This window comes from Melanerpes formicivorus, unplaced genomic scaffold, assembly GCF_026170545.1.
Source record: "Melanerpes formicivorus ecotype bairdi unplaced genomic scaffold, bMelFor1.0.p_v2 SCAF_89, whole genome shotgun sequence".
Lineage (NCBI taxonomy): Eukaryota > Metazoa > Chordata > Aves > Piciformes > Picidae > Melanerpes > Melanerpes formicivorus.
This window is the reverse complement of record NW_027142441.1, coordinates 241,854-265,486: the sequence shown is the minus strand read 5'-3', so window position 1 is coordinate 265,486 and position 23,633 is coordinate 241,854. Positions and strand designations below refer to the sequence as shown.

The window sequence follows — 23,633 nt, the reverse complement described above, 5'->3', positions numbered from 1 at the left end:
CCTCAGAAAATGTTTGGATCTTATTTTTGGGGCCTGTCCTTACTCAGAGTGTGCTGCTTAATCTTCAGTCACCCCAGAAATTAGCCTTGGTAGCACTCTGTTGGAAGACAGAATTCATTATAGCATGCCAGGAATAGAGAAGTTGTAACAGGAATTAATTTGAGCTCTCTCTCATCTCTGTAGAATATCCCTTAGGGGGAAATGCATTGCTTAGGAAGCCTCCTGGGGCATGTGCTTGCCTTTAAGTCAGTGGAGAGGAGAAAGGAGAAGAGGGAGAATGTCTTGGGCTGGCTGCTGTGATGTGCTGAAGCGGTGGCCCAGGACTGCAGCATCAGTGGCTCTCGAAGCTCTCTTGCTTAGCGACGGCTCTAAAGATAGCAGCCTCGCCTCCTGGGCCTGTGTCATTCAGAGCTTTGGCTTCATAGAGCATCAAGAAAAGCAGTCACTTCTTCTGAAGGGCTTGCTAAATTGGTTCAGCAGGAGCTGGAGCTGGCTGCACTTCTGGTTGTGTTTTTTTCTTGCTACATGTCGAATCACGGAGTGGCTCTGGCTTGGAAAAGATCTGTGAGCAGTCCAAGCGTCCTCTGACTCTGCCAAGGCTGGGCCTAAACCATGGCCCTCAGCACCTCATCATTTTGGAATGGGCTGCCCAGGGAGGTGGTGGAGTCACCATCACTGGAGGTGTTTAAGAAGGGACTGGATGAGGCACTTGGTGCCATGGTTTAGTTGATCAGATGGTGCTGGGTGATAGGTTGGACTCAATGATCTCAAAGGTCTCTTCCAACCTGCTTTATTCTGCTCCTGCCCCTATCCCTGCCCCTGCCCCTATCCCTGCCCCTGCCCCCATTCCTGCCCCTGCCCCTATCCCTGCCCCTGCCCCTATCCCTGCCCCTGCCTCTATCCCTGCCCCATTCCTGCCCCTGCCCCCATTCCTGCCCCTGCCCCCATTCCTGCCCCTGCCCCCATTCCTACCCCTGCCCCATTCCTACCCCTGCCCCTTTTCCTGCCCCTATTCCTACCCCTGCCCCATTCCTACCCCTGCACCTATTCCTATCCCTACCCCATCTCTGCCTCTCTGAAACACCTCCAGGGATGAGGATTCAACCACCTCCCTGGGCAGCCTGTGCCAGGCTTTGGGAACCCTTTCAGTTAAGAAGTTTCTTCTGCTGTCCAACCTGTACCTCCCCTGCTGCAACTTGAGGCAGTTTCCTCATATCCTCTCTCTTGTAACATAGAAGAGACCAGCTTCAGCCTGGCTCCAGCCTCCTTTCAGGGAGCTGTAGAGAGGCAGGAGGTCTCCAAAGGGATATGATTCATAGAATCATAGGTGTAGCAAAGCAGGTCATCTCCCCTCAGCCTCCTTTACTCCAGAGGAATATGATTCATGGAATCACAGAATTGTTTGGGTTGGGAAAGACCTCTAAGGTCAAGTCCAGCTGCCAACCCAACCCCACCATGGCCATTAAACCATGGCCCCAGGTGCCATGGCCACACAGTTCTTGAACACCTCCAGCAATGGGGACTCAACTGCCTCCCTGGGCAGCCTCTTGCAGTGGCTGGAAACCCTTTCAGTTAAGAAGTTTCTTCTACTGTCCAACCTAAATCTCCCCTGCTGCAACTGGTGGCAGTTGCCTCATATCCTGTCTCTTGTCACATAGGAGGAGAGACCAACTTCAACCTGGTTCCAGCCTCCTTTGAGAGAGTTGTAGCAAAGCAGGTCATCTCCCCTCAGCCTCCTTTGCTCCACTGGAATATGATTCATGGAATCATGGTTGTAGCAAAGCAGGTCATCTCCCCTCAGCCTCCTTTGCTCCACAGGAATATGATTCATGGAATCATGGTTGTAGCAAAGCAGGTCATCTCCCCTCAGCCTCCTTTGCTCCACAGGAATATGATTCATAGAATCACAGAGTTGTTTGGGTTGGAAAATACCTCTAAGATCAAGTCCAACATCAACCCCAAGGGCCATGGCCACAGCTCTCTGGAACACCTCCAGGCATGGGGACTCCACCACCTCCCTGGGCAGCCTCTGCCAAGCCCTGACCACTCTTCCAGCAAAGAAATTTGTCCTAATCTCCAACCTAAGCCTCCCCTGGCACAACTCCAGGCCATTTCCTCTCCTTCTATCACCTGAGACTGGGGAGCAGAGCCCAACCCCCAGCTCCCTGCAGCCTCCTCTCAGGGAGCTGCAGAGAGCAATGAGGTCTCCCTCAGCCTCCTCTTCTCCACACTCAACACCCCCAGCTCCCTCAGCTGCTCCTCCCCAGCCCTCTTCTCCAGACTCTTCCTCAGCATTGTTGCCCTTTTCTGGACTTGCTCCATCCCCTTAATATCCTTCTTGGAGTAAGGATTCCAAACCTGAACCCATGACTTGAGGTGTGGCCTCACCAGTGACCAGTACAGGGGATGGTCACCTCCCTGCTCCTGCTGGCCACACCATTGCTGCTCCAGGCCAGGCTGCTGGTGGCCTCCTTCAATTCCAGGCCATTTCTTCTTGTCATATCACCTGGGACTATGGAGCAGAGCCCAACCCCCACCTCACTGCAGCCTCCTCTCAGGGAGCTGTAGAGAGAGAATTGCAGGATTTGTGGCTGGTAGTTCCCAAAGTTACCAGCTGCTAGGTGCCAGTGACTCTGGAGGGCTGTCAGGGACTCTGGATGAATTGCAGCCAAGCCATACCTGTGGAGGTGCAAATCACACCTTACAGAACAGTCACTGATGAAATGGGTTTGCAGGAATTGTTCAGCTGGACTGCAGGTGAAGCTTGAAGAGGATTTAGGTCTTAGTATGGTTCTGATTTGTCTGCAAGCTTTGTGCACTGTCTTCATCAATGACCTGGATGAAGGGATGGAGTGGAGCCCCAGCAAGTTTGCTGAGGATGTGGAACTGGGAGGGGTGGCTGACACCCCCTCAGGCTGTGCTGCCATCCAACAAGAGCTGGACAGGCTGAGAGCTGGGTGAAGGGGATCCTCAGGAAGGTCAGTGAGGACAAGTGCAGAGTCCTGCACCAGGCACCAGTGCAGTCTAGAGGTTGTTCTGCTGGAAACCAGCTCCATGGAAAAGGATCTTGGGATCCTGGTAGACAGCAAGTTCTCCATGGGACAGCAGTGTGCCCTTGTGGCCTAGAGGACCAATGGGATCCCAGGGTGCATCAAGAAGAGTGTGGCCAGCAGGTCAAGAAAGGTTCTTCTCCCCATCTACTCTGCCCTGGTGAGGCCACACCTGGAATACTGTGTCCAGTTTTGGGGTCCCCAGCTTGAGACAGGGGTCTGCTGGAGAGAGTCCAAGAGAGAGCTGTGAGGATGATGAAGATACTTTAACATCTCTGCTATGAAGAAAGGCTGAGAGCCCTGGGGCTGTTTAGTCTGGAGAAGGCAGAGAGGGGATTCTGTCAAAGACTATAAATATCTCTGGGGTGGGTGTCAAGATGAAGGTGCCAGGCTCTGTTTGGTGGTGCCCAGTGACAGGGTAAAGAACCATGAGTACAAGCTGGAACCCAGGAGGTTCCACCCCTGCATGAGGAGAAACTTCTTTATTGTGAGGGTGCTGGAGCCCTGGAGCAGGCTGCCCAGAGAAGTTGTGGAGGCTACTTCTCTGGATGTGTTCCTGTGTTGCCTGCCTTAGATCCTGCTTTGGTAGGGGGTTAGGACTTTATCTCTAGAGGTCCCTTCTAACCCTTACCATTGTGTGATTCTGTGACATGTTGGTAGAGCTCTCTCAGGTCTCTAGGTTCTACACATTGGCCACAACAACCTCATGCAGTGCTACAGGCTGGGGTCAGAGTGGCTGAGAGCAGCCAGGCAGAGAGGGACCTGGGGGTACTGATTGACAGCTGCCTGAACATGAGCCTGCAGTGTGCCCAGGTGGCCAAGAAGGCCAAGGGCATCCTGGCCTGCATCAGGAAGAGTGTGGCCAGCAGGAGCAGGCAAGTCCTTGTGCCCTGTGCTCAGCACTGCTGAGGCCACACCTTGAGTCCTGTGTCCAGTTCTGGGCGCCTCAGGTTAGGGAAGATGTTGAGCTGCTGGAAGGTGTCCAGAGAAGGGCAAAAAGGCTGGGGAGGGGTCTGGAGCACAGCCCTGTGAGGAGAGGCTGAGGGAGCTGGGGTTGCTTAGCCTGGAGAAGAGGAGGCTCAGGGGAGACCTTCTTGCTCTCTCCAACTCCCTGAAGGGAGGTTGTAGCCAGGTGGGGGTTGGTCTCTTCTCCCAGGCAACCAGAACAAGAGGACACAGGGGAAGTTTAGGCTGGAGGTGAGGAGAAAGTTCTTCCCAGCAAGAGAGATTGGCTATTGGGATGTGGTGCCCAGGGAGGTGGTGGAGTCCCCATCACTGGAGGGGTTTAGGAAGAGCCTGGATGTGGCATTTGGTGCCATGGTTTAGTTGATCAGATGGTGTTGGGTGATAGGTTGCACTCAATGATCTTGAAGGTCTCTTCCAACCTGGTTTACTCTGCCCTACCCCGCCCTACCCCACCCCGCCCTACCCTACCCCACCCTACCCTACCCTACCCTATCCTAGGTTGCTGTTGCTGTGTAGCAGATGGGCACTGGTGTGTGTACATTCATGGGCTTATGTAGACAGGAAATCTTGCTGTCAGGTTCTTGGGGAGAACTTTATCCCTCCTCATGGGGGGTGGATGGGTGGGTTGGTTGGTTGGTTTGTCAGAACTACAAGCATTTGTGGTTGTTTTCATTCAGATGTGTTTGGTTTCCTTGCTAGAACGCCATGATGACCTTCGAAGAGGAGAAAATGCAGCTGGCCTGTGATGACTTAAAGGCTACAGAGAAGCTCTGTGAAAGTGAAGAAGCTGGAGTTATAGAAACAATCAAGAATAAAATCAAAAAGAATGTAAGAACATGACTTACAGAACACAGAATTGTGGCTTGCAGACATACCTCTGGAAGCTTTCTTTCTGCCCTCTTTATATTCTGAGTAGAGCACTGCCTTATGAGGAGAGGCTGAGAGCCCTGGGGCTGTTGAGTCTGGAGAGGAGAAGACTGAGAGGGATCTGATCAATGGCTATCAATAGCTGAGGGCTGGGGGTCAGGAGGGAGGGGACAGGGACAGGCTCTGCTCAGTTGCTCCCTGGGATAGGACAAGAGGCAGTGGATATAAACTCCAGTACAGGAGGTTCCACCTCAACATGAGGAGGAACTTCTTGACTGTGAGGGTCCCAGAGCCCTGGGGCAGGCTGCCCAGAGAGGTTGTGGAGTCTCCTTCTCTGGAGCCTTTCCAGCCCTGTCTGGATGTGTTCCTGTGTGACCTGTGCTGGATTCAATGGTCCTGCTCTGGCAGGGGATTGGACTGGATGATCTCTTTGAGTCCCTTCCAACCCCTCACATCCTGTGAGCTGTGACTTTGGACATCAACAAGTAAAACATTTTGCTTGGGTTTCCTAATTATCACACAGCAGTCAGGGAATTCCTCTTCCAAAGCAGCAAGCTGGGTTGGTGTTGGAAATTATTTTCCTGACACTCCAAGTGGATGATTATTTTCCTAAACACTCCAACCTACTGAAATCACTTTGGGAAGCTTGTGGCCTGGCTCAGGCTGAGTTGAATTCATCCATGCTCCAGTGACGTTCAGGAGCTGTGCCACTGAGCCTGCACCGTGCTGTGTGCCAGGCATCTTCCCAAGGGATTTTCCCTTCCTCCTCCAGATTTTTTTCATTCTAAATAATGAAGGAAGAGTAAAGCTTGCAGAGAGAGAGAGAGAGAGCTACTTAAAGCAGTAGTGTAGAAATGTCCAGCCAGTAGCAAGCCTGCTGTGACAGAGCAGATCCCCAGCAGAAAAAGAAGCCATTTCTCTTCAATAGTGGTTAATTTTTTTGTTTTAATCAATATTGGTTGGTTGATTTATTTTTTTTTAACCAGTATTGGTTAGTTTGGGGTTTTTTAATCAATGTTGGTTGGTTATTTTTTAATCAGTATTGCTTGGTTATTTTTTTAGTCAATATTGGTAGGTTATTTTGTTAGTGAATATTAGCTGCTTGATTATTTTTCAGTCATTATTGGTTGGTTATATTTTTAGACACTGTTGGGTTTTTTTTAGCCAATATTGGCTGGTTAGTGATGTTTTAGTCACCATTGGCTGGTTGGTGATGTTTTAGTCAGCATTGGTTGATTATTTGTTTAGTCAGGGCTGGCTGGTTGGTTATTTGTTTCAGTCAGGGTTGGCTGGTTGGTTGCATTGTTTCAGTCAGGGTTGGCTGGTTGGTTATTTGTTTCAGTCAGGGTTGGCTGGTTGGTTATTTGTTTTAGTCAGGCTTGGCTGGTTGGTTATTTGTTTCAGTCAGGCTTGGCTGGTTGGTTATTTGTTTAGTCAGGCTTGGCTGGTTGGTTATTTGTTTCAGTCAGGGTTGGCTGGTTGGTTGCGTTGTTTCAGTCAGGGTTGGCTGGTTGGTTATTTCATTAGTCAGGGTTGGCTGGTTGGTTGCATTGTTTCAGTCAGGGTTGGCTGGTTGGTTATTTGTTTCAGTCAGGGCTGGCTGGTTGGTTATTTGTTTCAGTCAGGGCTGGCTGGTTGGTTATTTGTTTCAGTCAGGGCTGGCTGGTTGGTTATTTGTTTCAGTCAGGGCTGGCTGGTTGGTTATTTGTTTCAGTCAGGGTTGGCTGGTTGGTTATTTGTTTCAGTCAGGGTTGGCTGGTTGGTTATTTGTTTGGTCGGGGCTGGCTGCCTGGCCACGGTGGGGCGGTGGGGGTGGGCTGCCTGGCTGCGGTGGGGCGGTGGGGACGGGCTGCCTGGCTGCGGTGGGGCGGTCGGGGCGGGCTGCCTGGCTGCGGTGGGGGCGGTCGGGGCGGGCTGCCTGGCTGCGGTGGGGCGGTGGGGGCGGGCTGCCTGGCTGCGGTGGGGCGGTCGGGGTCGGCTGCCTGGCTGCGGTGGGGCGGTTGGGGCGGGCTGCCTGGCTGCGGTGGGGCGGTCGGGGTCGGCTGCCTGGCTGCGGTGGGGCGGTTGGGGCGGGCTGCCTGGCTGCGGTGGGGCGGTCGGGGTCGGCTGCCTGGCTGCGGTGGGGCGGTCGGGGTCGGCTGCCTGGCTGCGGTGGGGCGGTGGGGGCGGGCTGCCTGGCTGCGGTGGGGCGGTCGGGGTCGGCTGCCTGGCTGCAGTGGGGCGGTCGGGGTCGGCTGCCTGGCCGCGGTGGGGCGGTCGGGGTCGGCTGGAGTTTATATCCATTGCCCCTTGACCTATCCCAGGGCACAGGGAGCAGAGGCTGAACCTGTCCCTTGCTCCTGGCCCCCAGCCCTCAGATATTTATAGACAGTGATTAAATCCCCTCTCAGCCTTCTCCTCTCCAGACTAAACAGCCCCAGGTTAAGAAGACCCTGTTTGGGAGGATCTTGTTTAATGACCTGGGAAAGAAATGTTAGCATAGTTCTACAGTTGAAAATGCTGAGTTAATTTATAATCACAGAATCAACCAGGTTGGAAAAGACCTCAGAGATCATCAAGTCCAAGCTGTCACCCAACACCTCCTGACAACTCAACCATGGCTCCAAGTGCCTTTCTTGAACACCTCCAGGGATGGGGACTCCACCACCTCCCTGGGCAGCACATCCCAATGGCCAATCTCTCTTGCTGGGAAGAACTTTCTCCTCACCTCCAGCCTAAACCTCCCCTGGTACAGCTTGAGATTGTGTCCTCTTGTTCTGGTGCTGATTGCCTGGGAGAAGAGACCAACCCATCTGTGGTCCCTTCCAGCATGGCATTCTGTGGTTCTGTGATATAAGATCAAGACTTGATGAGGGACAGCACATCAGTTGCATTTTCTCTGCAGTTAAAATACAGAGAGAAATTAAAAGCTGTGTGCTAATGCTTTCCACTAATTTATTATGTCAAGTACAGAATGGAAGTCAGAAGAGACCAACCCCCACCTGGCTACAACCTCCCTTCAGGGAGTTGCAGAGAGCAAGAAGGTCTCCCCTGAGCCTCCTCTTCTCCAGGCTAAGCAACCCCAGCTCCCTCAGCCTCTCCTCACAGGGCTGTGCTCCAGACCCCTCCCCAGCTTTCTTGCCCTTCTCTGGACACCTTCAAGTCTCTCAATGTCCTTCTTAAACTGAGGAGCCAATTTAGTAGCAAGACTTGCAGCTGATCTTGCATTTGTCAGATGTCAGATTCCTGCCCCTTGCTAACATTCTCTGTGCTTGTTCCAAACAGGTGGATGGACGCAAGTCCACTCTCTCCATGATCGATCGTCTCCAGAGGCAAATCATCGTAGCAGACTGCCAGGTCTACTTGGCTGTGCTCTCCTTTGTGAAACAAGAGCTATCAGGTGTGCCCTGCCTTCCGTCTTCACATCTGTTCTGTGCATGATATCTTTCTTGTAAAGCTTCACCATCAAGTGGCTCTGTGACTGTCATAGAGCCTTGGAATTGTTGTGGCTGGAAAAGCCCTCCGAGATCATTGAGTCCAACCATCAAGCCAACCCCACCATGGCCACCAAACCATGGCCACAGCTCTCTGGAACACCTCCAGGGATGGGGACTCCACCACCTCCCTGGGCAGCCTGTTCCAACCTCTGACCACTCTTGCAGCAAAGAAAGTTTCCCATATCCCCAACCTGACCCTGCCCCGGCACAATGTCAGGCTATTTCCTCTCCTTCTATCACCTGATCCTAGGGAGAAGTGACCAACCCCCACCTGGCCCAAATCCCCTTTCAGGGAGCAGTAGAGAGCAAGGAGTTTGCTCCTCATCCACCTCTTCTCCAGATGTTAGAATCATAGAATTAATAAGGTTGGAAGAGACCTCAGAGATCATCAAGTCCAGCCTGTCACCCAAGCCCTCATGACTACTAAACCATGGCTTCAAGTGCCACATCCAATCCCCTCTTAAACACCTCCAGGGATGGTGACTCCAGCACCTCCCTGGGCAGTTAAGGTGATTGCTTTTTGAGCACAGGAGGTGCACTTGGAGAAGTGTTGAGGTTTGCAAGAAGAGGGGATTTTCACCCAGGCTGAGGAGATCAGGTGGTGGTACTGAACTTTTATTTGCCTTTGCAGCATCTTTTGTCTCCTCACATAGCAGTCTTGGGGTTTGGCCAGCAGTTCAGCAATGATGACTCTGGAAAGGATCTCTGTGATCATCAAGTCTGACTTTTCACCCAGCACTGCCAGGTCACTACTAAACCATGTCCCTCAGCACCACACCTACACACTTTGAAACCCTTCTAGGGATGGGGACTCACTCAGGAGCCCTGTCAGGGCTTGCTAACCCTTTGGGGTGAAGAAATTTCTCCTCGTGTTCAATCTAAACCTCCCCTAGCACAACTTGAGGCCATTTCCTCTAGTCTTGTTGCTTGCTCATTGGGAAAAGAGACCATCCCCAACCTGGAGCTGATCTTCTTTCAGGGAGTTGTAGAGAGCCAGAAGGTCTCCTCTCAGCCTCCTTTTCTCCAGGATGACCAAGCTCAGTTCCTTCAGCCACTGTCTGGTGTTCTACCCCTCTGAGGGAATGACCCCATGAAATGAGCTGGATGACTTTGAGATTACAGCTCTCTGATTTTTCATACCAACAGCCATATTGCTCTGATTCTCCTTAGGCAGCTTGGAATCCTTTGCATGTTCCCAGAGAGGCATTTGAGGAGATGGTAAGAACATGGCTAACAGCTGTGTGCTTCTTGTGGCATGCAAGATAGAGGCTCTGAGTCACAGAATCATAAAGGTCCTTTCCAACCAAACCATTTTAAGACTATTGAGTCCAACCACTCTCTAGCTCTACCAGGGCTGGTGCTAAGCCATATCCCTCAGCACCTCATCTCTGCCTCTTTGAAATACCTCCAGTGATGGGGATTCAACCCCCTTCCTGGGCAGTCTGTTCCAGTCTTTGAGAACCCTTTCAGAGCAGAAGTTTCTTCTAGCATCCAAACTAATTAAACATCAGGGGGTGCAATTTCAGGCCATTTCCTCTCATCCTCTCACTCGTTCCTTGGGAGAGGAGACCCTACCTGGGGCGGGGCTGGGGACATTCCCATCTCCTTTCAGGGAGTTGCAGAGAGTGAGAAGATCATCAATGACCTCCCTGGGCACCTTTCCTGTTCCTCATTTTCTTTGCTGGTGCTTTCCCACCTCCTCTTTCAGCCAGAGGAGGGGAGAAGGCTGCAGCTGAAGGCTCAGGAAGGGTCTCTTCTCCCAGCCCAGCAATGTGCTCCCAGTCCAGACTGCAGTGTGCTACTTCTGCCCTGGTGAGGCCATATCTGGACTATTGCATCCAGTTCTGGGCACCCCAGCTCAAGAGGGGCAGGGATCTACTAGAGAGAGTCTAAGGGAGGCTACAAGGATGAGGAAGGGACTGGAACATCTGGGATGGGCATTGGGATGTGCTGCCGAGGGAGGTGGTGGAGTCCCCATCCCTGGAGGTGTTCAAGAGGGGATTGGATGTGGCACTTGGAGCCATGGTTTAGTAGTCAGGAGGTGTTGGGTGACAGGTTGGACTTGATGATCCTTCAGGTCTTTTCCAACCTTATTGATTCTCTGATTCTATGATCTCACCTTGGCCTCCTTCAGGCTCAGCTGCTCCTCACCAGCCCTGTTCTGGACACACTCCAGCACTTCAGTGTCTTTCTGGGAGTGAGGGACCCAAAACTGAACTCAGCGCTCAAGGTGTGGCCTCACCAGTGCTAGGTACAGGGAGACAATCACTTTCCTGCTCCTGTTCATCATGCCATTCCTGATAGAAAGCCCAGGATGCTGGTGGCTGACTTGGCCACCTGGGCACACACTGGCTCATGTTCAGCCAGCTGTGGACCACCATCCCCAGGTCCTTTTCTGCTGGGCAGTTTGCAGCCACTCTGTCCCAAGCCTGGAGCATTCATGGGGTTATTGTGACCTAAGTACAGGAGCCAGTACTTGGCCTTGTTGAACCTCATGCCACTGTTCTCAGCCCATGGATCCAGCCTGGCCAGGATTTTCTGCAGAGCCTTCCTACCCTTCAGGAGATCAACACTCCCACCCAGCTTAATGTCATCTGCAAATTTAGTGAGGGTGCATTCAATCCTCTCCTGCAGAACATTGCTAAGTCAGGTCCCCAGGGATGTCCCTCATGGTGTTGATAACGACCAAGGGAGAGGGGAAACTGCCAAAGTAATGTCAAATGAAGTGTGCTGAAGGGGGAACTGCTGAATCAGTTCCTATTCTCTGGTCACCAAAGTGCATCCCTGCATGCCAATGAGGGCAGTCCTGTCATGTGGAATACAAATCTCATCTGAGCTGCAAAGCTGATTCTAACCTTCTCATGCATTCCTCTATCTTAAGACAGGCCTTCACCCATGAGTGTGTGGAAAACGTGGTTAAGGTCAGACACAAAGTGGGTGCACTCCCAGCTCCTTGTCCAGTCAATGAAGAGTTAGAGGTTGCAATTAGGGCAGATAGCCAGTGACAATCCTGCTGAGCAGCTGAAAGGAACCAGTGAAAGAACAACCTGATTTAAAGTATTGTAAATTGATGTCATCTTCAGTCAAGGGCAGCAGGGTGTGGAGAGCAAATCCTACTAGGAGCAGCTGAGGGACCTGGGGTTGTTTAAGTCTGGAGAGGAGGAAGCTGAAGGGAAACTTCATTGTTCTCTACAGCTCCCTGAAAGGAGGTTGCAGTGAATCATAGAAGCATAGGATGGTTTGGTTGGGAAGGACCTTAAAGATCATCTAGTTCCAGCCCTAGAGCTAGGTGATCTTTAAGGTCCTTTTTAACTCTTTCCAAATGAGGTTGGGTTTGGTCTTTACTCCATGTTGTGCAGTGACAGGATGAGAATTTGTGCCAGGGGAGGTGTAGAATCATAGAACTGTCAGGGCTGGAAGGGACCTCAAGGATCAGCCAGTCCCAACCCCCCTGCCGTGGGCAGGGACACCTCACACCACAGCAGGTTGCTCACAGCCACCTCCAGCCTGGCTGCAAACACCTCCAGGCAGGAGGCTTCCACCACCTCCCTGGGCAACCTGTGCCAGGCTCTCACCACCCTCCTGGGCAACAACTTCTTCCTCACATCCAATCTCAATCTCCCCACTTCTAGTTTTGCTCCATGCCCCCCAGTCTTATCCCTCCCTGACACCCTCAGAAGTCCCTCCCCAGCTTTCCTGTAGGCCAGATAGTAAACATTTCTTTACTGGAAGGGTTGTCAAGCCCAGGAAGAGGCTGCCCAGGGCAGTGGTTGAATCTTCGTCTCTGGAGGTGTTTAAAAGCTGTGTAGGTGTGGTGCTGAGGGGCATTGTTCAGCGGTGCAGTTGGCAGTGTTGGGTTAATGGTTGGATGCAATGATCTTAAAGGCCTTTTCCAGCATTAGCAGTTCTGTGAGACACAGACTGCATTGGGTTGGAAGGGACCCTCAAAGGCCATCTTGTCCAAGCCCCCTCAGTGAGCAGGGACACCTCCAGCTAGGTTCTCTAATGCTTGCTGTGATGGCATTGAGAATGTTTGATTCTAGCTAACAGAAGCTCCAGAGGTATTTCTGCTGTGTCTGTAGTGGTGCAGGAAGATTTTCCTGCTCCTTTTGATGCAGTTCTGGGGTTTTTTTGAGGGTATTTTCCCCTCTCTTGAAGCTTTCTTCTCCTTTCATGATGTATTCTGCATGACTGGGTTGAGTGCTGTAACTGAGGGGGTGTCTGTTCCCTCTCTCTCTCGTCTGCTGCTTGGGGAGCTGGAGTGGGTAGCAGGTACTGCAGAGCATTCAGTGTATTTGGGTTACACTGCTGAGCAAAAAGTAGACCTGAAAGCTCTGGTTAAAATTCCAAGTGGTTATATATCACTTCAGCCCCTGCTGATTCCAGCTGCTGCTGATTCATGGAATGTGTTGGGCTGAAGGGACATTAAAGATCATCCCAGTTCCAACCCCCTGCCATGGGCAGAGTCACCTCCCACCAGCCCAGGGTGCTCAAGGCCTCATCTAACCTGACCCTGAACACCTCCAGGGAGGAGGCAGCCACAGCCTCCCTGGGCAACCTGTGCCAGTGTCTCACCACCTTCACTGGAAGGAATTTCTTCCTCATCTCCAGTCTCAATCTCCCCTCTTCCAGCTTCAATCTATTGCTCCTTGTCCTATCACTCCCAGCCCTTGTCAAAAGTCCCTCCCCAGCTTTTTTGCAGCCCTCTGCAGGTACTGGAAGGCTGCTCTGAGGCCTCCTCAGAGCTTTCTCATTCAGCTGGGCCTGACAGTTCATCTGGAGAGTGTTGTCTTTCTGATTATGTATAATATATCATGGGCAAAAACTGTCCTGTGTTTTTTTCTGCCTGTAACAGTTTGACAAGAAGCATATGATGCCATGCAAGCTGCTTTCTCATCTGCCTGACAGATTTGGCATTCTCTTTTGCCACCCTCCTGGATCTCTTACAGATCATTTCATCATTGAGTGACTAAGGTGGCAGCTTAGGTTAGCTTCCCACAGCAATGCTGAATCAGCTTTTCTTGATAGCACTGCTGTCAGGGGTCTGGACTGCTGACTGGGAAAGCAGCTTAGGGATTGGGCTTCAATGGATTTGTAGACTTTAAAAAGGCAGAAATCATTCTTTTAATTAGTTAGATTGTCATCTCTTGGTGTATCCAGTGTGTTAGGGTTATGCTCTGTGGTGAGCTCTTAATGACAGCAAAGCCTCAAGCTGTGCTTGCTTTCCATGTCCTGGCTTTGCCATTTGAGGCAAGCCTCAGCAGTTAGCTGCTAGCAGAAACAGTGTCACGGAATGGTTTGGGTTGGAAGAGACCTTAAAGATCATCCAGGGATGACCCATGGGCAGGGACACCTCCTCCTAGACCAGGCTGCTCAAGGCCCCAGCAAACTTTCCTTTCAATGCTTCCAGGCTCAGAGCATCCACAACTTCACCTGTTCCAGTGCCTCACCACACTCATGGGCAAGAATTGCTTCCCAATGTCTCATCTAAATCCAGCTTCTTCCAGTCTGAAGCCATCACCCCTCACCCTGTCATTCCAAGCCTTTGTCAAAAGTCCCTCTCTGGCTCTCCTGGAGCCCCTTCATGTACTGGAAGGCTGCTCTGAGGTCTCCCTGGAGCCTTCTCTTCTCCAGGCTGAACAGCCCCAACTCAGTTTTCACAGGAGAGATGCTCCAGCCCTCTGATCATCTTCATGGTCATCCATTTGAACCTGCTCTAGCAGTTCCTGTCCTTCTTGTGCTGAGGACTCCAGAGCTGGCCCTAGCACTGCAGGTGGGGGCTCAGCAGAGCTGAAGGGCAGAATCCCTTCCCTCTACCTGCTGCCCACACTGCTGGGGATCAGCCCAGGACAGTGCTGTGTCTGGGCTGTGAGCACATGGTTCCAGCTCATGTTGAGCACCCCCTAGTCCTTCTCCTCAGCACTTCTCTCAGTCCATTCTCTACCCAGCCTGGATCTGTGCTTGGAATTGCTCCGAGGCAGGTGCAGGACCTTGCCCTTGGCTGTGTTGAACTTCATAAGGCTGCCACTGGCCTCCTCTCCAGCCTGTTTAGGTCCCTCTGGATGTCATCCCTGCCCTCCAGCCTGGCACCACAGGGCTTGGTGCCATCAGCACTGGTGCTGAGGGTGCCTGGATCCCAATGTCTGTGTTGCCAGCAGAGATGTTAACCAGCACTGGTCCCAGTACAGTGCCCTGAGGAGCCCCACTTCTCACTTGTCTCCACTTAGAGACAAGTGTCCTGTACAGAGGGTGATGAGCCTGACATCTGGGAATGCTTAAGCCCAGATTTCTAGGGAAATTCAGCTCCCCACCTTGCATTTGAAATGGAGCAAGTTGGAGAAGAGGAAAATGTGTTAAAGCCGTACAATTTATGCCTTTTTTTTTCCCACCCTGTGATATTTTTCTTCAATGCTAAGGAGCTGTGTTTGTAGGAGAGGCTGGGAAATGATGAAGTTGAATAAGATGATTTCCACTCTTATTATTATCTAACCCAAAGGAAGAAGCTTGCTTTGTGTTTTCCCATCAGCTCTCTTTGGCATCTTGTGGGCTTAAGAGGTGTAATCTCTTCTCCATTTGCCAGGCAGCCTTTTCATCTCCACTCTGTAGCAGAGCAGAATCCAGAACAGAGTTCTTTGATCTCTCTGTTTCTTCCTGGCTCTTGTCTTGCTGCATAGCTGCAGGGCTGTCCCTTTGTGTTGCATGCTGCTTTTCAAGTCCCTCTTTGAAAAGCACTAAAGTCAGTAGTACCCAATGTGAAAGATCAGACATGGCCTGGAATTGTGACATGGGAGATGAGGAAAAATTTCCTGGCTGCCAGAGTGGTCAGGGCTTGGCAGAGGCTGCCCAGGGAGGTGGTGGAGTCCCCATCCCTGGAGGTGTTCCAGAGAGCTGTGGCCATGGCACCTGGGGACAGGATTTGATGGCCATGGGGATGTCAGGACTTGATGATCTTGGATGATTCTTTACACAGTAAGTTAATGCAAATAGAGCATCCTAAGATGCTAGTTCTTTACTATGAGGGTGGTGGAGCACTAAAACCCCTTGCCCAGGGAGGTGATGGAGCTCCCAGCCCTGGAGACACTCAAGGTTTGATGGGGCTCTGAGCAACCTGATATAGCTGGGGATGTCACTGCTCACTACAGGGGGGTGAACTGGGTGACCTTATCCTGGGCTGCATAAAAGGGACTATGAGCAGCAGCACAGGGAGGGGATTCTGCCTGTGTCCAGTTCTGGGCTCCTCAGTTCAAGAAGGACATTGAGAGACTTGAAGGTGTCCAGAGAAGGGCAACAAAGCTGGGGAGGGGTCTGGAGCACAGCCCTGTGAGGAGAGGCTGAGGGAGCTGGGGTTGCTTAGCCTGGGGAAGAGGAGGCTCAGGGGAGACCTTCTTGCTCTCTCCAACTCCCTGAAGGGAGGTTGTAGCCAGGTGGGGGTTGGTCTCTTCTCCCAGGCAAGCAGCAGCAGAACAAGAGGACAGAGTCTCAAGCTGTGCCAGGGGAGGTTTAGGCTGGATGTTAGGAAGAAATTCTTCCCAACAAGAGTAATTGGCCACTGGGATGTGCTGCCTAGGGAGGTGGTGGAGTCACTGTCCTTGGAGATCTTCAAGGAAAGCCTGGTTGAGGCACTTAGTGCCATGGTTTAGTTGATTGGACAGGGCTGGGTGATAGGTTTGAGTGGATGATCTTGGAGGTCTCTGAATCTATGAATCTGGCAGAGGAGAGATTTAAACTGGAGATGAGGAAGAAATTCTTTGCAGTGAGGGTGGTGAGACACTGGCACAGGTTGCCCAGGGAGGCTGTGGCTGCCTGGTGTTGGAGGCCAGGCTTTATGAGGCCTTGAGCAAGCTGTGCTGGTGGGAGGTGTCCCTGCCCGTGGCAGGGGTTTGGAACTGGGATGACCTTTAATGTAGTAGTGTCATAGTATCCTAGTATCATTCAGGGTTGGAAGGGACCACAAGGATCAGCCAGTTCCAACCCCCCTGCCACAGGCAGGGACACCCCACACTAGATCAGCCTGGCCAGAGCCTCATCCAGCCTGGCCTTAAACACCTCCAGGGACGGGGCCTCAACCACCTCCCTGGACAACCCATTCCAGGGCTTCACCACTCTCCTGGGGAAGAACTTCCTCCTCCCCTCCAGCCTCAGTCTCCCCACCTCCAGCTTCATTCCATTCCCCCCAGTCCTATCACTCCCTGAGATCCTGAGCAGTCCCTCCCCAGCCTTCTTGGAGCCCCCTTCAGATCCTGGAAGGCCACAATGAGGTCACCTGGGAGCCTTCTCTTCTCCAGCCTGAACAGCCCCAACTCCTTCAGCCTGTCCTCACAGGAGAGGTGCTCCAGCCCTCTGCTCATCCTCCTGGCCCTGCTCTGGACACCTTCCAGCCCCTCCACATCCCTCTTGCCATAGGGGCTGCAGAACTGGAGGCAGGACTCCAGGTGGGGTCTCCCCAGAGCTGAGCAGAGGGGGAGAATCACCTCCCTTGCCCTGCTGGCCACACTTCTCCTGCTGCAGCCCAGGCTCTGGTTGGCTTTCTGGGCTGCAAGTGCACACTGAGAGCTCCTGGTGAGCTTCTCCTCCCCCAGCACCCCCAAGGCTCTCTCCTCAGGGCTGCTTTCCAGCCACTTCCTGCCCAGCCTGCATTTGTGCCTGGGGTTGCCTCGACCCATCCCAAACCACTCTGTGCTTCTGTGACCTGCAGAGCTCCCTCCCAGCCCTGTGCATTGCATGATTTGCCAATCAGCCTCTGCCCTGCTCCCCTCCTGAAACGTTGGCTTGTTGTTGTTGTCCCCCTGGCTCTCAGCATACATCAAAGGTGGGTGGATCCTCCGCAAAGCCTGGAAGATTTACAACAAGTGCTACACAGACATTAACACCCTGCAGGAACTCTATCAGAAGAAAGCAGCCGAGGAAGCCCTGCCTGGCGATGCCGCCAATGACAATCACGTTGCTGCAGAGGGTGTAACGGAGGACTCGCTAAACAGACTGAAAGGTGCTGTTAGCTTTGGATATGGACTTTTCCATCTTTGCATATCCATGGTGCCCCCCAACCTGCTCAAAATCATCAACCTGCTGGGTTTTCCTGGAGACCGCCTGCAGGGCCTCTCTTCACTGATGTATGCAAGTGAAAGTAAGGACATGAAGGCCCCTTTAGCTACGTGAGTAGCTACCTTGCAATGCTTTGGTAGATAAACGTAGCGCTAACAAGTAAGTAACCGGGGGGCGGGCAGCGCCCCTGCCGCTGGGAGAGGAAGCAGCAGCGGGTCCAAGGAGCTTGTGGCTGCCTCTTTTAAAGGCTTGGGATATGATTCCTCACTCCCTGGTGGATGAGAGCTCTCCTGCTGTTAGTCGGTGAGGCGGTGGTGGGGGTTTGTGTGGCAGTGTTGTGCTGTGCCCCTTCGGTGCCCGCGGCGGTGATGTGCCAGCCCAGGTAAAGGCGGCGCTGAGCGCCTTCACCGGGCTTAGGCTCTGCCCCGCGGGGAGGATGCTGTTTGGTGTGAGTCACTGATCTCCCTTAGCTCTCAATGCTCTCGCTGTTAGTCACAGATCTCCTCCGGTTTAATTTGAGCAGCATAATGACATGAGCTCTTCCCTGGGGGGAGCCTTTTCAGGGGGAATGTTTTATAGGTCTTTGTTAACCCCCAAGCCTTCAGCTCTTTTTTTTGTTAGTCCAACCTAGCTTCAGCTGCCCTCAGCAATGGGGTTTCTGGCCCATTAGCTCCAAATCAATGCCTGTGTATTACTGGACCTCCTCAAAGCACCATCAGGTGTCACTTCCAATGCCTTTGTATTACTAGACCTCCTGAAAGCACCATCAGGTGTCACTTCCAATGCCTTTGTATTACTAGACCCCCTGAAAGCACCATCAGGTGTCACTTCCAATGCCTTTATATTACTAGACCCCCTGAAAGCACCATCAGGTGTCACTTCCAATGCCTTTATATTACTGGACCTCCTGAAAGCACCATCAGGTGTCACTTCCAATGCCTTTGTATTACTAGACCCCCTGAAAGCACCATCAGGTGTCACTTCCAATGCCTTTATATTACTGGACCTCCTGAAAGCACCATCAGGTGTCACTTCCAATGCCTTTGTATTACTAGACCCCCTGAAAGCACCATCAGGTGTCACTTCCAATGCCTTTATATTACTGGACCTCCTGAAAGCACCATCAGGTGTCACTTCCAATGCCTTTGTATTACTAGACCCCCTGAAAGCACCATCAGGTGTCACTTCCAATGCCTTTATATTACTAGACCCCCTGAAAGCACCATCAGGTGTCACTTCCAATGCCTGTATATTACTAGACCCCCTGAAAGCACCATCAGGTGTCACTTCCAATGCCTGTATATTACTAGACCCCCTGAAAGCACCATCAGGTGTCACTTCCAATGCCTTTGTATTGCTAGACCCCCTGAAAGCACCATCAGGTGTCACTTCCAATGCCTGTATATTACTAGACCCCCTGAAAGCACCATCAGGTGTCACTTCCAATGCCTTTATATTAGTGGACCTCCTGAAAGCACCATCAGGTGTCACTTCCAATGCCTTTATATTACTGGACCTCCTGAAAGCACCATCAGGTGTCACTTCCAATGCCTGTATATTACTAGACCCCCTGAAAGCACCATCAGGTGTCACTTCCAATACCTTTATATTAGTGGACCTCCTGAAAGCACCATCAGGTGTCACTTCCAATGCCTTTGTATTGCTAGACCTCCTGAAAGCACCCTCAGGTGTCACTTTCAATGCCTGTGTATTACTGGACCTCCTGAAAGCACCATCAGGTGTCACTTCCAATGCCTTTGTGTTACTAGACCTCCTGAAAGCACCCTCAGGTGTCACTTTCAATGCCTGTGTATTACTGGACCTCCTGAAAACACCATCAGGTGTCACTTCCAATGCCTTTGTGTTACTAGACCTCCTGAAAGCATCCTCAGGTGTCACTTCTGCAATGCTCTCAGCAGAGCCCCAGTCACTTCTGCTTGAGGGAGCAGAGTTGGATTTCTGACTGGTTAAAGCTCAACATTAAATGTGCCTCTCAGTTTGCTCTTTCCCCTTTCTGGGGAAGCCAAATTCTGTTCCTTAAGAGTGCTTCCCCTTCTTCAGGTGATCCAGACAACCCTCCTGCTCTGCTCTTGTTTCCAGGAGTGCTGGAGGTGGTGTGGATGGCCCTGCTGACCACAGGACACGTTCCATTTTGATTATGGAGAGTCTCTGCTCCTGTGTTTAGTTTTGTTGTTGATTTTTTTCCCTTCCTTTGGGGTTCCCCCCCCCCCGTCCCCTTACAGTGAACATCTAACTGCCAGCATTTTGGGTGTTGAGTTTTGCAGTTGGAAGATGCAGAGCTGTAAAGCTCAACTGCTTTGATGCTGTAAAGCTCAACGGCTTTGACTCTGTAAAGCTCAACTGCTTTGATGCTGTAGAGCACCACTGTTACCTGACCTTTGGGCAGCACACATCGAATCCTGCATTCAGGTGCAGCTTAGGAGCTACATTCCTGCATGGCAATAGCAGTGTGTGTGCTTCTAAGGCAGGGTGTAGAACAAAAGCTGAGTGTCTCTCTTTGTCTCTCAGAATGGTTATCGAATCTCCCCGTGCAGAACGTTGCCCTCAGACTGCTGTTCATGAGCTGTAATCCTTCTTTGCTCTTCTGTTTCTTGTAGATTAGCTCTCTTGTGGTACCACACAGTTGTTCGTCCCTTTTTTGCCCTCGATGGCAGTGATAACAAGGCAGGATTGAAAGAGGCAAAGGAAATCCTTGCCAAAAAAGAGTCTGCTTACCCCAATTCTTCTCTGTTCATGTTCTTCAAGGGGAGGATACAGCGATTAGAGGTACTGCCTGACTGCTTCCTTTGCCCTCATTTCTCCTCCCCACCCTTTTGCTGTCCTGTGGTTTTTCTGCTGTGAAGGAGCTGTGCAAGATTCAGCACCTTGTGACTTAAAGAGATGCACAGAAGCAGTGTGTGGTGCAGGGATGGGAAGGGACCTCTGGAGCTCAAACCCCCTGCCAAAGCAGGATCACCCAGAGAAGGTCACACAGGAGCGTGTCCAGGTAGGGTGGGAATGTCTCCAGAGCAGGAGACTCCACCACCTCTCTGGGCAGCCTGCTCCCAGGCTCTGTCACCCTTAAGTTGAAGAAGTTCCTCCTCATGTTTAGATGGACCTTCCTGTCTTGAAGTTTGTGCCCATTGCCCCTTGTCCTGTAGAAAGATAAGAAGGAAGGGAGGATGAACTCTTTCCCGCACCACATCCTGGCCTCCAGGCTGGTGACACATGGCTGTGATGGGTGACCACTGGATGGATACAGAACTGGCTTGATGGCTGCACCCACAGAGTGGCTGTCCATGGCTTCATGGCCCAGGGGAGGCCAGGGACAAGCAGAGTCCCTCAGGAATCAGTCCTGGCACCAGGCTTGTTCAACATCCTTGTGGGTGCCGTGGACAGTGGCACTGAGTGCACCCTCAGCAGGTTTGCTGCTGACACCAAGCTGTGTGGTGCAGCAGACAGCTGGAGGGAAGGGATCCATCCAGAGGGACCTGGACAGGCTGCAGAGCTGGGCACAAGCCAACCTCAGGAGGTTCAACAAGACCAAGGGCAGGGTCCTGCAGCTGGGTGGAGGCAATCCCAGGCACAAATGCAGGCTGGGCAGGGACTGGCTGGAAAGCAGCCCTGAGGAGAGAGCCTTGGGGGTGCTGGGGGAGGAGAAGCTCACCAGGAGCTCCCAGTGTGCACTTGCAGCCCAGAAAGCCAAGCAGAGCCTGGGCTGCAGCAGGAGAAGTGTGGCCAGCAGGGCAAGGGAGGTGATTCTCCCCCTCTGCTCAGCTCTGGGGAGACCCCACCTGGAGTCCTGCCTCCAGTTCTGGAGCCCCTATGGCAAGAGGGATGTGGAGGTGCTGGAACGTGTCCAGAGCAGGGCCAGGAGGATGAGCAGAGGGCTGGAGCACCTCTCCTGTGAGGACAGACTGAAGGAGTTGGGGCTGTTCAGTCTGGAGAAGAGAAGGCTCCCAGGTGACCTCATTGTGGCCTTCCAGGATCTGAAGGGGGCTCCAGGAAGGCTGGGGAGGGACTGCTCAGGATCTCAGGCAGTGCTAGGACTAGGGGGAATGGAATGAAGCTGGAGGTGGGGAGATTGAGGCTGGAGGGGAGGAGGAAGTTCTTCCCCATGAGAGTGGTGAAGCCCTGGAATGGGTTGTCCAGGGAGGTGGTTGAGGCCCTGTCCCTGGGGGTGTTTAAGGCCAGGCTGGATGAGGCTCTGGCCAGGCTGATCTAGTGTGGGGTATCCCTGCCCATGGCAGGGGGGTTGGAACTGGATGATCCTTGTGGTCCCTTCCAACCCTGACTGATACTATGATACCATTTCCTAGTTCAAAGTTCCCCTACCAGACCTGCTCTTTGAGCTGATCAGTGGCACTTGAGAATTATCTGTCAGCTAATCAATGCATGTGTGGCTCTGTGCACAAGGAAGTGCCTTGGGTCACTCATGATTTCCTTGTGCCATCAATAGCTCTTTCAGTTTTGCTAGCACAGCTAAAATCCAAGTGTTCTCTGCTGACAGCACAGCATTTCTCTTCCCCTTTTCATCTCCTGTGTTGCTTGGTCATGTACAGCTAATCCTCTGCAACATTGTTCCTCAAACCACTGCTTTTGCTGTTGAGAGGTCAGGCCAGGATGTTTTCTGTTGCTGCAGTGGAGCTCTGGCCCAAGTAGAAATGCATTCACTGAAAAGGTGTTGCAGAGCACTGCTCAAACACTCCAGCAGCCTCCTGGGTTTTGGCTGACTTCAGAATCTGTGGTAAGACAAGGTGGTGATGAGGGCTTTGGACTGCTCAGCTCTTAGGTCTGACCAGAAGATTTCTAGAGCAATTACACTGCTCTGGCAATGGTCCCTGGCAGCCCAGAGCCAGCTGAGTGCTGAGCTGCAGCCAGAGCAGGGAGAGCAGCAGCACAGGGAGGGGATTCTGCCCCTCTGCTCTGCTCTGCTCAGCCCCCACCTGCAGCACTGCCTCCAGCTCTGGGGCCCCCAGCACAAGAAGGACCTGGAGCTGCTGGAGAGGGTCCTGAGGAGGCCACAAAGAGGATCAGAGGCTGCAGAACCTCCCCTGTGGGGACAGGCTGAGAGAGTTTGGGACTGTTCAGCCTGGAGAAGAGAAGGTTCTGGGCAGACCTTAGAGCAGCCTTCCAGAACCTGAAGGGGCTCCAGGAGAGCTGGGGAGGGACTTGTGACAAGGGCTGGGAGTGCCAATGGGTTGAAGCTGGAAGAAGGGAGATTGAGACTGGAGAGTAGGAGGAAATTCTTTGGAGTGAGGGTGGGGGGACAGAAGATGGGGCCAGACTCTTTTCAGTGGTTACAGAGCAAGGGGCAATGGGCACAAAGTGGAACCCAGGAGATTCCACCTGAGCATGAGGAGACAATTCTTTGGTGTGAGGGTGCTGAGCCCTGAGGCAGGCTGCCCAGGGATGTGGTGGAAGAGAATCCAACCCCTCACAGACACTGTGACCCTGGATGACATGCTCTGGCTGCCCCTGCTTCAGCAGTGGGCTTGGGCTGGATGATCTCCAGAGGTCCCTCTCAGCCCTCACCACGCTGGGATTGTGGGTGCCTCTTCCATCTAATCAAACCAGAGGCAGCAATGACATGTTTTACCCATGCAGTTACTTGTCAATCCCTATTAACAGCCACCTCAATGTTGCCTTTGTCAGAATCAAATCCTATATCTCAGACACCTGATTTGTTTTTTCCCCCCTCCCTTGTCTTCTTTTTTCACTCTCATTAGTGTCAAATCAACAGTGCCTTGACCTCATTTCATACTGCTTTGGAACTTGCAACAGACCAAAGGGAGATTCAACATGTCTGCTTGTATGAAATAGGTAAGTGGGGTGTGCTTGTGCTCCAGGGAGCTCATTGAAGCTGGAAGAGGGGAAGTTTAGATTGGAATTAGGAGGCAATTCTTCAGAGTGCAGGTGGGGAGACACTGGCACAGGTGTTGGCAAAGGGAGGCTGTGGATGCTCCTGCCTGGAGGTGTTCCAGGCCAGGCTGGATGAGGCCTTGAGCAAGCTGTGCTGGTGGGAGGTGTCCCTGCCCATGGCAGGGGGTTGGAGCTGGATGAGCTTTGAGGTCACTTCCAACCCAACCCATTGTGTGATTCTGTGAAGTGCATTGACCCAAAGCATTCTTTGATCCAGGCAGACTGCACTTGGTGTCAGGTTGCTGGTCAGATGGTAGTGGGATTTTAGTCCTGGCACTGGGTTAGGTCCTGAGTTAGCACAACCTAATGT

General features: G+C 52.3%; 1 protein-coding gene across 1 annotated transcript in view; it reads left to right on the top strand.

Annotated features, from left to right (window-relative positions):
* TTC39C (tetratricopeptide repeat domain 39C) overlaps window positions 1-23,633 on the top strand; it is a 66,909-nt gene that overhangs the window by 26,299 nt on the left and 16,977 nt on the right. The window contains exons 3-7 of the mRNA XM_068165466.1: window positions 4,716-4,844; window positions 8,148-8,262; window positions 17,157-17,511; window positions 20,020-20,188; window positions 23,131-23,224. Coding sequence (XP_068021567.1) covers window positions 4,716-4,844; window positions 8,148-8,262; window positions 17,157-17,511; window positions 20,020-20,188; window positions 23,131-23,224 — 862 coding nt within the window. The remainder of the gene's footprint in view (window positions 1-4,715; window positions 4,845-8,147; window positions 8,263-17,156; window positions 17,512-20,019; window positions 20,189-23,130; window positions 23,225-23,633) is intronic.